At 34.0% G+C, this 13,096-nt stretch overlaps 1 protein-coding gene across 6 annotated transcripts in view; it reads right to left on the reverse strand.

Moving 5' to 3' along the window:
- CEP83 (centrosomal protein 83) overlaps positions 1-13,096 on the reverse strand; it is a 152,023-nt gene that overhangs the window by 23,321 nt on the left and 115,606 nt on the right. For all 6 annotated transcript variants that reach the window (XR_005529160.1, XR_005529159.1, XM_039236629.1 and 3 more), the window contains one exon: positions 869-944. Coding sequence is in view for 4 of the 6 variants with exons in the window: in XM_039236629.1 (XP_039092560.1) it covers positions 869-944 (76 nt within the window). In the remaining 2 variants the exon portion in view is untranslated. The remainder of the gene's footprint in view (positions 1-868; positions 945-13,096) is intronic.

The following is a 13,096-nucleotide window of genomic DNA, read 5'->3' on the forward strand; positions in this document are numbered from 1 at the left end:
CATAAATACAACTCTTAGATTTCACATTTCACAAGGATATAATAAGAAATAGTTCACAGAATAAGCAATAAAAAGTTACAAGTCAATCCCACAAGGAATTTAAAATCTAGATGATCTTTCTAATCAATTTTTAAATTCAGAATAAGATACTATTCCTTAAACTACAATTTTAAAAAATTCATTATGGGTGACAGCATATAAAGGCCTCAAGAAAAACAGCAGTTAGAAAAAGCAGCTTACTAACTAGAGCTTAAAGAGGTTTAAACAATTTTATCTTTGTCTGTCAACCTCACCAGTACATATCAATGTAATGGTTGTATTTTCAGAATACTGATATAGAAAATTCCAAAAGATTCAAAACACACACATGAGTAACTCAAGTGTCCATCCACAGATGAATGGATAAAGAAGATGTGGTATATACACATGATGGCCTATTACTCAACCATAAAAAAGAATAAAATCTTGCCATTTGCAACAACATGGATGGATCTGGAGGATATAAGGCTAAGTGAAATAAGTCAGAGAAAGACAAATACCATATGATTTCACTCATATGTGGAATTTAAGAAATAAAATAAAGAAAAACAGAGAAAACCAGACTCTTAAATACAGAAAACAAATTGGTAGTTGCCAGAGGGGAGATGGGTGAAACAAATAAAGAGGATTAAGAGTATACTTCTCGTGATGAGCACTGAGTAATGTACAGAACTGTTGAATGATCACACTGTACACCTGAAACTAACTGAACATTATGTTAATTATACTTCAATAAAAAAAAATCAAAACTTACACATATACACATTCAAAATACAGATTTAAAGAAGCACTTGAAAAAATAAAAGCAAAATGTTTGCTAAAATCGTACCTGTTTCAGCTCAGCATTTTCATGTTTTTCTTTCTCTGCATTTTCAATATTCACAATTTGTTGTTGAAGTTTTAATCTAAAAATCACAATCCAACAAAATACATTATCAAGAAATCATAGTCCAAATATTTCAATGAATTAGACAATCATTTTAGAGTACCCTTATTGACACCAGGCATTGTACTTGTTAAGTTGCAGATAAAACAATAAAGATTTTGACTTCAGGCAGCTAAGTGTGTTCACATATAACTAAGATATAACAAATTTCTGCTTTTGCTATGGAAAAATCTACAAACTACTGGCACAGAGAAGATGAGAAATCAAGTAGGTCTAGGAAGACGACAGCCTACATACATGGAGATGTAAATCTGATAAGTAGGATTTTGATAAACAAAGGCAACAAACTGAACAAATAGCCTTTGGTGGAAGAGTGCATAATGTGTCACTAAGGCATCAGAAAGTGGTCTAGTGCAGGCAAAGCCGTGTCTATGACCACACAGCTTACACAATGCTTTCACCCACACTGCCACTTCACTTTCACTCTACCAGACCTGGAGCTCCTAAATGTATCTCTAATGCCTATTAGGTCTCCCTGTTTTTAACTGTAGTAATTTCTCACAATAATTCCATGAAAGTAAACAAATTCATCTTATTATTTCACTTTTAGAGATAAAGAGATTGAAGCTCAGGACCAAATCACATAGCTACCAAGTAGCCAAATGAAGATAGAACCCAGTCCTTTAACCCAAGTAAGTGTTATCCTACTTCATTATCTTGCAATTTTATTGATTTTAAGTTCAAATTTTAAAAGAAAACTATCTTGTACAGGACACCATAGTGTATTCTATAAAATACATTATGAGCTTTCATCCTTAAGATGAATGCTTACGTTTGCTCAGCCCCCTCCAGGACCAGCTGGCAGAACAAGGGGGAGAAGAAGGGCGGAAATGGTGGGGGAAAGGGAGAGAGGCAAACCATGAGAGACTCTTGAATGCTGACAAAAACTGAGGACTGATGGATGTGGGGGGGAGGGGGGGATGGGCATGGAGGAGGACACTTTGGGGATGAGCACTGAGTGTTATGTAGAAACTAATTTGACAATAAACTATTTGTAAAAATAAATAAATAAATAAATAAAAGTGGCTCTACTGCAAAAAAAAAAAAAATCCTTTAGATTATAAAAAAAAAAAAAAAAAAAAAAAGATGAATGCTTAAACAATGTGTGTCCTTTCAAAAGGAATGATATATTTTTAACCAGAACCTTAAAATGTGGAGCATTTCTGGTAACCAAATGACTAACCTCATGAGACAGACTTTATGCTAATAGGATATGCCAATGTGTGATAGGATATGCCCTCAATGGCTCCCTTTTTTAAATCCCGCAAACACCTCAAATATAATTCATTTGTCACTTATTATTTACAGTTTGGCATTATTAGCATATCTTATCAACTCAGGTAGAACTGCTTATTGGAAAGACAACATTCTCAAGAGCCTAGGGCTGTGCTTTAAACGTTAATAAGAATTCAACAAATGTTTGTTGATGGACTTAATGAACCAATCCAAACCCCGGATTAGACATTTAAATGTGTAAGGTGACTGCACAATATGACATGGAAGAAACCGTAGACCCAATGCTTCCTGAGATATTTACATACAAAAGCCACAAACAACAGATCTAAAGGGGAGTCTTGCTCTTACTCTGCTCCTTTAACAGTACCAGTCATACTCTTGTTTCATAATTCCAGCTACATTTTTACTCTCTCAAACCTTCTCTGCATTTCACCCTTAAATGTTTATGGATGTCATTAACTTGGTGCTTCTAGGTCACAGAGTTCATAGAGGTTTCTTTCTAAAAATCATGAAGACAGAAACAGAGTTGAGTAAACACTGTGGGTCCTAGCTCAGGTCCAGAGTTAAAAAGTTAGGTCCCAAGTAAATCTTAGCTCTGGTCAAGATTTTGAATATACTTGGTAAGTCAGTAAGAAACAAGATCCGGTTAAGAAAGCAATGTGGTCTGAATGCTTTCTAAATAAGTTACATGGATATGAAAGGAAACAATGCCCTACAAAAAAAAAATGAAGCCAAAGAAAATATGGTAAAGAGTATTTGACTATCTTTTAAACATGAAAAGTAAGAACACCATTATGGTAGACTGTAAGAAGTGACAAAGTTTTCTTCAGTTCACTTTACTAGAGCTGTACAGGGTTAGAATCTACAACTGATATGACATTTTTTTAAGAAGAAAATTAGTCCACAATTTAAGATAATTACAGTTAGGATTGTAAGGGATAATGGAATTTAACATAAATAAAAATTAATAGAGATGATTAGGGCATCAAAATAAATTCAATGGTCTTAATCTCAGTAACGAAAGCGTTCAATGCAAATTATTTCAAAATGCTGCAGACTTAGGAATAAAGTATAGTATTTCTTTTGATGAAAAGGTTTTGAATATTTAAGGTAGGTCACAATAAATCAAAAGAAAGCAAGTCTTAAAGCAGAACTAAAAAGTACAGAAGAAAGTGCTATTAACTAACTTTCAGTAGGATATCAATGAAGGCTACATAAGAGAAATGCAGTCTGAGCTGGACCTTGAAGGCAAAATAAGATTCTGAGGTAAAGAAATTAAAGACATAGATGAAGAAGATAATCAATGAAGCAAGACTCTAGAGGAAACAAAAGAGGTGGGAATCAGAACACTTGAGAAGTAGAGGGAGAATGAATACCTTCATTAAAATAGAAAGGGAGGAGAGAACAGATGAGGATACAGAAATTCTCAGATAGTGAGAAGTTTAAAGAATCTACATCTAGCTTTTGCTCAGGTACAAGTGAGAGCACAGGTGAACAATGGACAAATGTATTTCAAGCTGAATGGGAAACAAGGGAGCCAGATTAACAGACTGGAAGAAATAAAAAGTACAAGAACTAAATTTGCCATCAATCTGAGTATCAAATTTTTATGTCTTCAGTGAGATTGAAGTGGATAAGAGGAAAAAAATATGTATTTGAAATGATCAGTTCTAAGGGATGACAAGGTCCAAAAAATGGCTAAGTGTAGGGGCAGCTAAAGTTGAATAAAGATAAAGAATATAAGAGTTAAGCTAAACTATAAGGCTAAGGTGGGTCAACAACATGAATGATGTAGTCACAAAGAACAATGATGAAGGATAGAAAATAGAAACAAATTGAGCTAAACAGGAACACCTTTCACTGACAGAGAAATAAATAGGGATAAGATGGATGCAATGAATACCAAAAGCAAAACCATTTTAACCCGGTTAATCAGACAACTGTCTGGAAGCAAAAGTGGGGTTCACAAATATGGCTTTCCCTTCTTAGTCCCTAGTTGAAGGGCAGACGAAGGAAGAATAATCCCACTTAAAAGGTTTGCCAGGACAAAGCCAGGTCTTAGTGAGGGCATATGTTTTTAAAATGTGGAGACTGAAAAAAAAAATGTAGTGTGTGTTTGTGTGTGTGTGCGTATGTATGTATATATAGAATAGAATATATTTCAGAGGCTACAGCAAAAATTGCTGAAAGGAGAGATTTAATGGATTGGCCATGAGAATGTATCAAAAAATGAAGGATGAATAAGGTGTTGAATGAGAAACTATGAGATCTTGGAAGCAGAAATTGTAGACAGACCACAGGGCCAAGGTACAACAGAGAATGGAGCTGTAGAGAAGTTTAAATAGAAACAATAGGAATAACAGTGAGATGGAGTCATTCCAAATTTTCTTCAAAGAACAGGTAGCTAATTATGATGATTATTGCCTAGACTTTCTGTGGCAGGCAGCTCATGTATGTCATTTCAACATTCAACAAATATTTACTGAGCACCTACAAATGCTAAGCCTAGTCCTAAAAGTTGTAGATACACCAGAGAATAACAAAGACAGACTCCCTATCCCTAAGGTATTTACAGTTCAATAGCACTGATTAAGTTTTTTAATGATGGAAATGTTCTATAATTTGTATCATCCAATGATAGCCACTAGCTACATGTGGCTACTGCGTATTTCAAATAGTGCATCTAAAGAACTAAATTTTTAATTTTTTAAATTTTATTTTTTATATGTTTATTTATTTTAGAGAGACTGAGCGAGTGAGAGAGGAGTAGAGGGAGGGAGGAAGACAGACAATCCCAGGCAGGCTCTACATTGTTGGCGCAACCCAACGCAGAGCTTAAACTCCTGAACTGACCTGAGCCAAAATCAAGAGTCAGACACTTAACCGAATGAGCCACCCAGTTGTCCATAATTTTAATTAACTTAAAATTGGATTTAAATAGCTATATGTGACTAGTAATACCATATTAGGTACAAAAGTTTTAGTGTAACTTCTGGGCTTCATTTGATGTCAGCCTCCATTATCAAGGGAAAGCCATAGATCGGGAAAGCAAGAAAAGTTGTGTTTGTGATTTCTCTATTTGTCAAAGATTCTAGAACAAGTTTCCTGAGCAAAGCAGTTCTTATATAAACCCAATGAAAGTTAAGGTTCTTGCTTGTGAGCATTGGAAATGGACTCTGGTCATTATTAGCAAAAAGAGACTTTCCTAGAAAGACAGGAGACTCATTGAATCAACAGGAAACTAGAGAATCGGAACCAGGCTAAAATAATTGATGAGAATCACCAGCAAGGACAAACCATAAGAAGTGTCTGGTCCATCAAATGCTGCCACATATTCTTCTATCACTTACTTTGCAGTTCATATTCTGGAATAGAACTTGTCCAACTGGCCAAGTATAAGTCCCTCGCTTCCCCCTAAGATGATACGTGACAGATAATTCATCTAGAGTATAAATAGAAAGGAGGTATATAAAGTAAGAGATAGGGTTGTTGTTTTTTAATATTTCTGAAAAATTAGAAAGCCACAAATGTAAAACAGAAGGCTGGCTTTAAGCAATGCAAAAGATAAGGGAATCACTATAGGATTACCTTAAATAATCAAATTCCCTTTCCCTGAACTAGTAATTGCTCCTATTTCCCCAACACACCCCACCCTCACTTCTGATAACATACTGCACATACCCTCCCACCACCACTACTCTGAAATAGGCATAAAACGTAGGCTGAATCAGAGTACCTTATCCCCCTGGCCATAGTGATGGGCTCAGGGATAGATATGTGAACCAGGCCCAATCTCTTTTCTTGATTTTTCTAACTTAAAATCATTAAGTAAAAACCTTGTATTCATTGATCTTAAAAATAAAATCCTGGCCTCACACAGAAAGCAGAAAGAGAGAAACGAGTTAGAAGAGAAGGGAGGTGAAAGGAAGGAAGAAGTCATCTGGTCACATTTAAGTTTCTAGATCCAGGTGTTCATGAGACCAGCACAAACCCTGCTGTTTCCACAATTTATGTCCACTAGTAAAGACCTTTTCTTCACTTGAGTTAGCTGGAGTTGCGTGCTGTCATAACCAAAAGTTGACTAGATACTTTCTTATTTAAAATCCTTTTAAAAATATTAAATAATTTTTACAAACTCATTGTGGGGTAGGGTAACCTTCTGAAATATAGACTACATTTTGTTGTTTAGTCTAGTGAAGAAGAAACCACTTTCATGAGGATAAGAGACTAGTATGTAATTAATAATTTAAAGCATCTGCGAAAGCAGTGGTTAATCCTAATCAGAACAGATATTTGTTATTTGTTAATAAATGGATACTTTTGCTTTAAACGATTTAGACTTTTCAGTTCCTTAGCAAAACCTTTTTCTCTACAGGGAAAGAATTTAATTTGTGGGGCAACTGGCTGGCTTGGTCAGTTAAGTGTCTGATTTGGGATCAGATCATGATTCTGCGGTTGGTGGATTTGAGCCCTACATTGGGCTCTCTGTCAGCACACAGACAACTTTGGATCTTCCGTTTGCCCCCTCTCTCTAACCCTCCCCTACTCGCACTCTGTCTCAGTTTCTCAAAAATAAATGAACATTTAGACATTTTTTTTAAATTTGCGACTTATCACAAATTCTAAATAAGACAAGCTGCAATTATGATTATTTAATAAATGACCAAAATAGACCTGGTTTATGTAGCTGGACTTATAAATCAGAAAATCAGAACTGCCATAGGAAAAACACAATTGTAGACCATTAAAAAAAAGTCACGTAAATTCTGCAAATTACTCTTTCTGCTATATTCTATGTTGGTTATTATGTCCCTATTTTAAAACAAGCAAGGGTCAATTATACATTATAAATAAACTGGAGAAACTGAAGGGAAATTAAAAAAAAAATATCAAAGTGACTAATGGGACAGTAAACAATTTCTATTAAAGAAATGCTAAAGAAATGAATGTTGTTTTATATAGGGGAAAAAAAAAACCCCAACAACTAAGGGCCAAGTTCATTATGATCTTTAAGTAATAAGTTTGCTCAGCATTTATCACTATGTCAATAGAAGTCAAACCAGAGGAAACAGGCTTCAATTCTCACAGAAAAGATCCTAACTAGTTAAATGGTGGGGCCATAATGGGATAAACATTAAGGTGGGGTTTTTTCCTAGGAAGAGTGTCTCTCTTCTTTCTAGAGACTGTCAAGAAAATAAAAAAAACAACCAAAAACCACCTTACCTGTCTAGAACAGTTTAAAAAGCAATTTACTCACCTAAGAGCAAAGAATAGGTCAAAATTGGCTCTCAAAATCCATTACAGATTTATGATTCTAGAATCGCTACAGCCAACATTTAAATTAATCATTTGTAAAATGTGACAGGAGTAAATAATACATATATTTATGCCTGAGGTAATTCTTTCCTAAGTAATGAGAATAATATAACACTGTATGTTAACTATACTGGAATTTTAATTTAAATTTATTTTAATTAAAAAAACACTTCTTGTCCCAAAACATAACCTACACCTTAATGAACATGATTTTTAAAAGCCTCTCAACTTTAATCTATGTAATTAAGAAGTCATTTAAGATTTTAGAAATTTTAAAAGCAGATATAGGGACTTCTAGGTAGCTGAAGATAACAGCAGATATATAGTTCTGTGCTATCCATATGTCCTGCAAAATAATACATAAAAGGAAAGAGAACACATAAAGCCACACAAAACCACATCCTTTCCATAACTGGAGACAGAAAGTGCCCAAATTTCAACATTTTTAAATGCAAAATGTAAAAAGAGGAAAATATTTCTAAATCCTGGCAAGTGAACACTCATGCTCCTGCCTCAAAGTCTTTGCAGTGAGCATGGGCCCAGTGCATGTGACTGAACTTAATTCATACATTAAAATAAAAAGACCTCTAATTTGGCTCCATAGGAAGACCCAACTATATGCTACACATACAAGACACATTTAAAAAATGAAATGATTCCGAAAGACTAAAAGTAAGGGGATGAATAAAGGCACACCAGGCAAATGGAAATAATAAGAAAATAGGAGTAATGAGGGGTGCCTGACTGGCTCGGTTGGTGGTGCATGCAAATCAGTCTCAGGGTTGTGGGTTTGAGCCCCATGGTAGGTGTAGAGATTACTTAAAAATAAAATCTAGAAAGAGAGAGAGAGGGGAAGGGAAGGAGGGAGGGAGGAAGAGAGAGAGAGAGAGAAAGAAAGAGAGAAAGAGAGAAAGAGAGAAAGAGAGAAAGAGAGAAAGAAAGAGAGAAAGAAAGAGAGAAAGAAAGAGAGAAAGAAAGAAAGAAAGAAAGAAAGAAAGAAAGAAAGAAAGAAAGAAAGAAAGAAAAGAAAGGAAGGAAGGAAGGAAGGAAGGAAGGACGGACGGACGGACGGACGGAAGGAAGGAAGGAAGGAAGGAAGGAAGGAAACAGGAGTAATGATATCAAAGTGGACTTCAGGCAAATGACATTAAATGACAAAAAGAAAAGCACTTTTAAATGCTATAAACCATAATCACAATTAAGATGTAACTGTTATAATCATCTACATACCAAATAATACAGCAATCACTTTTTTGAAGAAAGCTACAAGAAATGCAAGGAGTCACAGAAACATACAAGTAACGGGAGACTTACCCTTATAATTGAACACTTTCTAGTTCTTGTGTAACAAGTAACAAAAACTGATGCTGTATTACAGGTGCAAAGTGAAGTGTGGAATTTAAAAAGACTCACTACAGAGATCCTGCGTGTTTAGTGTTGACATATAAGACTGTGTCCTTAAAATTTTCACTTGGTTATCTCACTTGCTTAACCCTAGCCCTGGCCTTAATAGATTAGGTCACAAAGAAAACATTAGAGCATTCTATAAAGTAGAAATAAAAGAAACAATACTCTCTGATTTCAATGCAGTAAAACTAGAAATTAACAAAATAAATAAACAAAAAGCCCTGCTACCTGGAAATCCAAAAACCTCTGTACAGACTTAACTGTGTCTCCCCAAAATTGGTTATGCTGAAGTCTCAACTACAGTACTTTGGAATGTGATTGTACTTGGAAACAGGACCTTTAAAGAGGTAACTAGGGTTAAATAAGGCTATCTGGGTGGGTCCTAATCACGAAGACTGGTGTCCTCATAAGAAGAGGGAGAGGTACTAGAAACATGCACACGGAGGAAAGGCCGTATAAGGACAGAGCAAGAAAGTAACCATCTATAAGCCAATAAAAGAGGCCTCAGGAAAAACCAAATCTGCCAACACCTTGAGATATGAAACTTCTAGAGTCCAAACTTCTAGAGTCTAGCAGACCAAACTTCTATTGCTGAAACCACCCTATCTGTCGTATTTTACTGACAGCCCTAGCTAACTATTAATTTCACCTCATATTAAACAATTCCACCTTCTATTCATACATCTATTAATTTTTGGGTGAGAAGGAAAATACACATTGAACTAGAAATTCTTAAAAAAATAATGATAATTAAAACTCTACATATCATAATCTATAGAATATTTTTAAAGCAGGGATAAGAAAAAGCTCATAGGAAACACTTTACCAATAAAAATGAAAGAACAAACACTTGTTGAGTTAAATTCTGAACTCAAAATTTAAGAAAAAAATGACCACAGTAAATTAAAGAAAGCATAAGGTATACAACATGGTCCTAGAAAATTCTAAGATCTACAAAACAGTTAGTAGAAAATACCTGACTTTAGTGAGATCACGGGATTCAAGGTCAATATATAAATGTCCACTAACTATATTTTTATATGCAAGCAATGAATGATTAGAAAGTGAAATTTTAAAAAAATACACTCGCATTTATAATCACATAAAAATGCTAAGGAATAAAATGTAACACAAGATATGCATGACATATTCAATTAAAACTATAAAACTCTGAAGACAAAAATTAAAGATGATATAATTAAATGAGAAGACATACCATATTCATGGACTGGACAGACCATATTGTTGACATGACAACTCTCCTCAAATTGAGCTACAGATTCATTGTAATCCTAATCAAAATCGTAACAAGTCATTTTGAAAAAGATGACACGCTAACTTTAAAATTTATATGGAAAGGGAAAAGACCTAGAAGAGCCAAAACAATCTTGACAAAAAAGAACACGGCAGAGAGGACTTGCAATACCTGAATCACACTTATGATATGGCCACAGTAGTCAAGACAGTGTGATATTCATGTCAAGATGGACAAACAGAACAATGTAATAAGACAGAGTCCAGAAACAGACACATTTATATGGTCAACTGATTTTCAACAAAGGTACCAAAAGAATTCAATAGGAGAAAAGACAGTTTTCAACAAATTATGCTAGAACAAGTGGAAGTTAAAAAGGAATGTCCACCATCACCTCACACTACAGAAAAATTAACATGAATTGGACCGTAAAACCTAAGTGTTAGACACAAAATATTAATCTTTTAGAAGAAAACATATGAGAAATCTTTGTGACACAAGATTATGCAAAGCTTTCTTAAACAGAACACACAAAAAACACAAACAAGAAAAAAATGATAAAATGGACTTCATCAAAATAAAAAAACTGTCTTTAGTAGACACAATATGAGCAAAGCAAAACAGAGACTGTCAAACATGTTTCTGACAAAGGACTTGTATGCCAAATAAAGAGCTGTTATTTGAGTTATATGAAGATATATGAAGATAACTCCCCAATTTTAAAAAGGGGTAATATCCGAACAAACACATCAAAAATCCACATTACAAGATGCCAAATAAACATCTCTAGCCATTGAGGAAAATCAATTTAAGACCACAGTGATGTCTTAGTACACATCCACTAGAGTTAAATTAAAAAGATTAACAATAACAAATGTCAGTTAAGATGTGTTAAACAAATGGAACTGTCATGGGGGAACTCTCATATGTTGCTACTAGAAATGAAAAATAGCATAACTACTTTGTAAAACAGTATTGCTATATGTTATAAAACAATACCGCTATGTGTCATCACTCAGCAAAGTCATTCCAGATATTTAACCAAGCGACAAACATATGCCCAAAGACTTGTACATTAATGTTCACAGTAGCATTATTCATAATAGCCCCAAACTAATAACAATCCAAATACCTGTCCATCAAAAGGAAAAAGAATAAACAAATCACATTACATCCATAAAGTGAAATATCAATCAGCAATAGAAAGTGATCAACTATTGCTATATGCAACAACATGGATAAACCAGGGAATGTCTAAAGCTGGGAATCAGCAGAGAGGTCAACTGAAAAGAGACATGGGGAAACTTTAAGGGTGATGGAACTGTTCTATGTTTTTACTGTGGTGATTACATAACTTTATAAAACTACCGAAAGGCATCAAGCTGTACATTATTTAAATGGGTGAATTTTATTTTATGTATATTAAACACTAATATAACTATAAAAATTTTTAATGGCAAAAAACCCCATAGAATCAAGAAGAAAGCAGAAATTAATAAGGTAGGAAATAGAAACACAGTCGACTCCATAAATCAAATTCCTAGTTTAAAAAAATACTGAACTATATGCTTAAAAATAATTAAAACAGTGAATTCTGTTATGTATATTTTGTCACAGTAAAAAGAATAAAACCAACAAAGCACTAGCTGACTTATAAAGAGAGGAAAAAAGGACAAATACAAAATAAGAAATGGCCAAGGGAAGGTAAGCATTGAAACAAAAGAAATTAAAAAATAAAAATGATTTTGCAGACCTCTATGCAGATAAATCTGAAAACAAAGATGAAATAAATAAATAATTTCTTATGAAACACTGATTATTAAAACTGATCCCAATAGAGAAAGAGAGCTTTAACAGGTTATTTTCTATGGAATAAACAGATAATTATTCTAGAAGTTAAGGTTGGTTCAAGATTACAAAATCCATTAATACATATTAATAATGTAAGAGGAAAAATCATGATTATCTTCAGAAATGCTGAAAACTTTTGAAAATCTACAACACTGTACCTATCATTACTATTGTTGTGTTTGCCAAATGATGTTTTCCTATTTCCATTATTCACTCTACATTTATTAGTTGGAATTCTCCTGAAAAAAGCTTTTCTTCTCTCTAAATATTATACATTAGGAGCGCCTGGGTGGCTCAGTTGGCTGAGCATCCAACTCTTGATTTCGGTTTGGATCATGATCTGGTTGTGGGATTGAGCCCAGAGTCAGGCTCTGAGCTAAGTGTGGAGCCTGTTTGGGATTCCCTCTACCCCTCCCTGCTTGCGCTCCCTCTCTCTAAAATAAAAATTAAAAAAAAATTTTTAATTATACATTATTATCATTTGGATGCATAGATTTTTATTTTATCCTATGGATTATAATCTTTTATTATAACTTATTTCACTGCTCAAATGGTCTCAGATTTGGCCCATGGGCGCTGAAATTAGTGGAAGAATATATTATATGAAAGTATGATGAGAAAATCTACATAATCTCAAGGTACTTCCCCATAAATAATTATATATCACAAAGAGGAAAAACTAGTCACTTTATAATGGAAAAATCTGGCAGACATCACCTTAACCAAGTGGTCAAAGTTAACATCCCCACTAGGGAACAAATAATATACCTCCCGATATAATGCACTGAGGACACATGACTTCAAATTTGGTATTATTTTTGCTAAAAATATTATGACCTGAATTCAGTCATAAAAAATTTAAGACAAACTCATATTGAGGGGTGATCTACAATATAACTGGCTAGCACTCTAAAAGTAAAGGCAATGTGTGATTCTGGATTGGATCTTAGACAAGAAAGAGAATACCAAAGGGACAATTGGTAAAATCTGAATAAGCTGAATAAGAGTAGTATTTACTTTATTTCCTGATTATGCTGATGTTAATA

The sequence above is a fragment of the Hyaena hyaena genome, unplaced genomic scaffold (genome assembly GCF_003009895.1).
Source record: "Hyaena hyaena isolate Hyena2069 unplaced genomic scaffold, ASM300989v1 scaffold_113, whole genome shotgun sequence".
Lineage (NCBI taxonomy): Eukaryota > Metazoa > Chordata > Mammalia > Carnivora > Hyaenidae > Hyaena > Hyaena hyaena.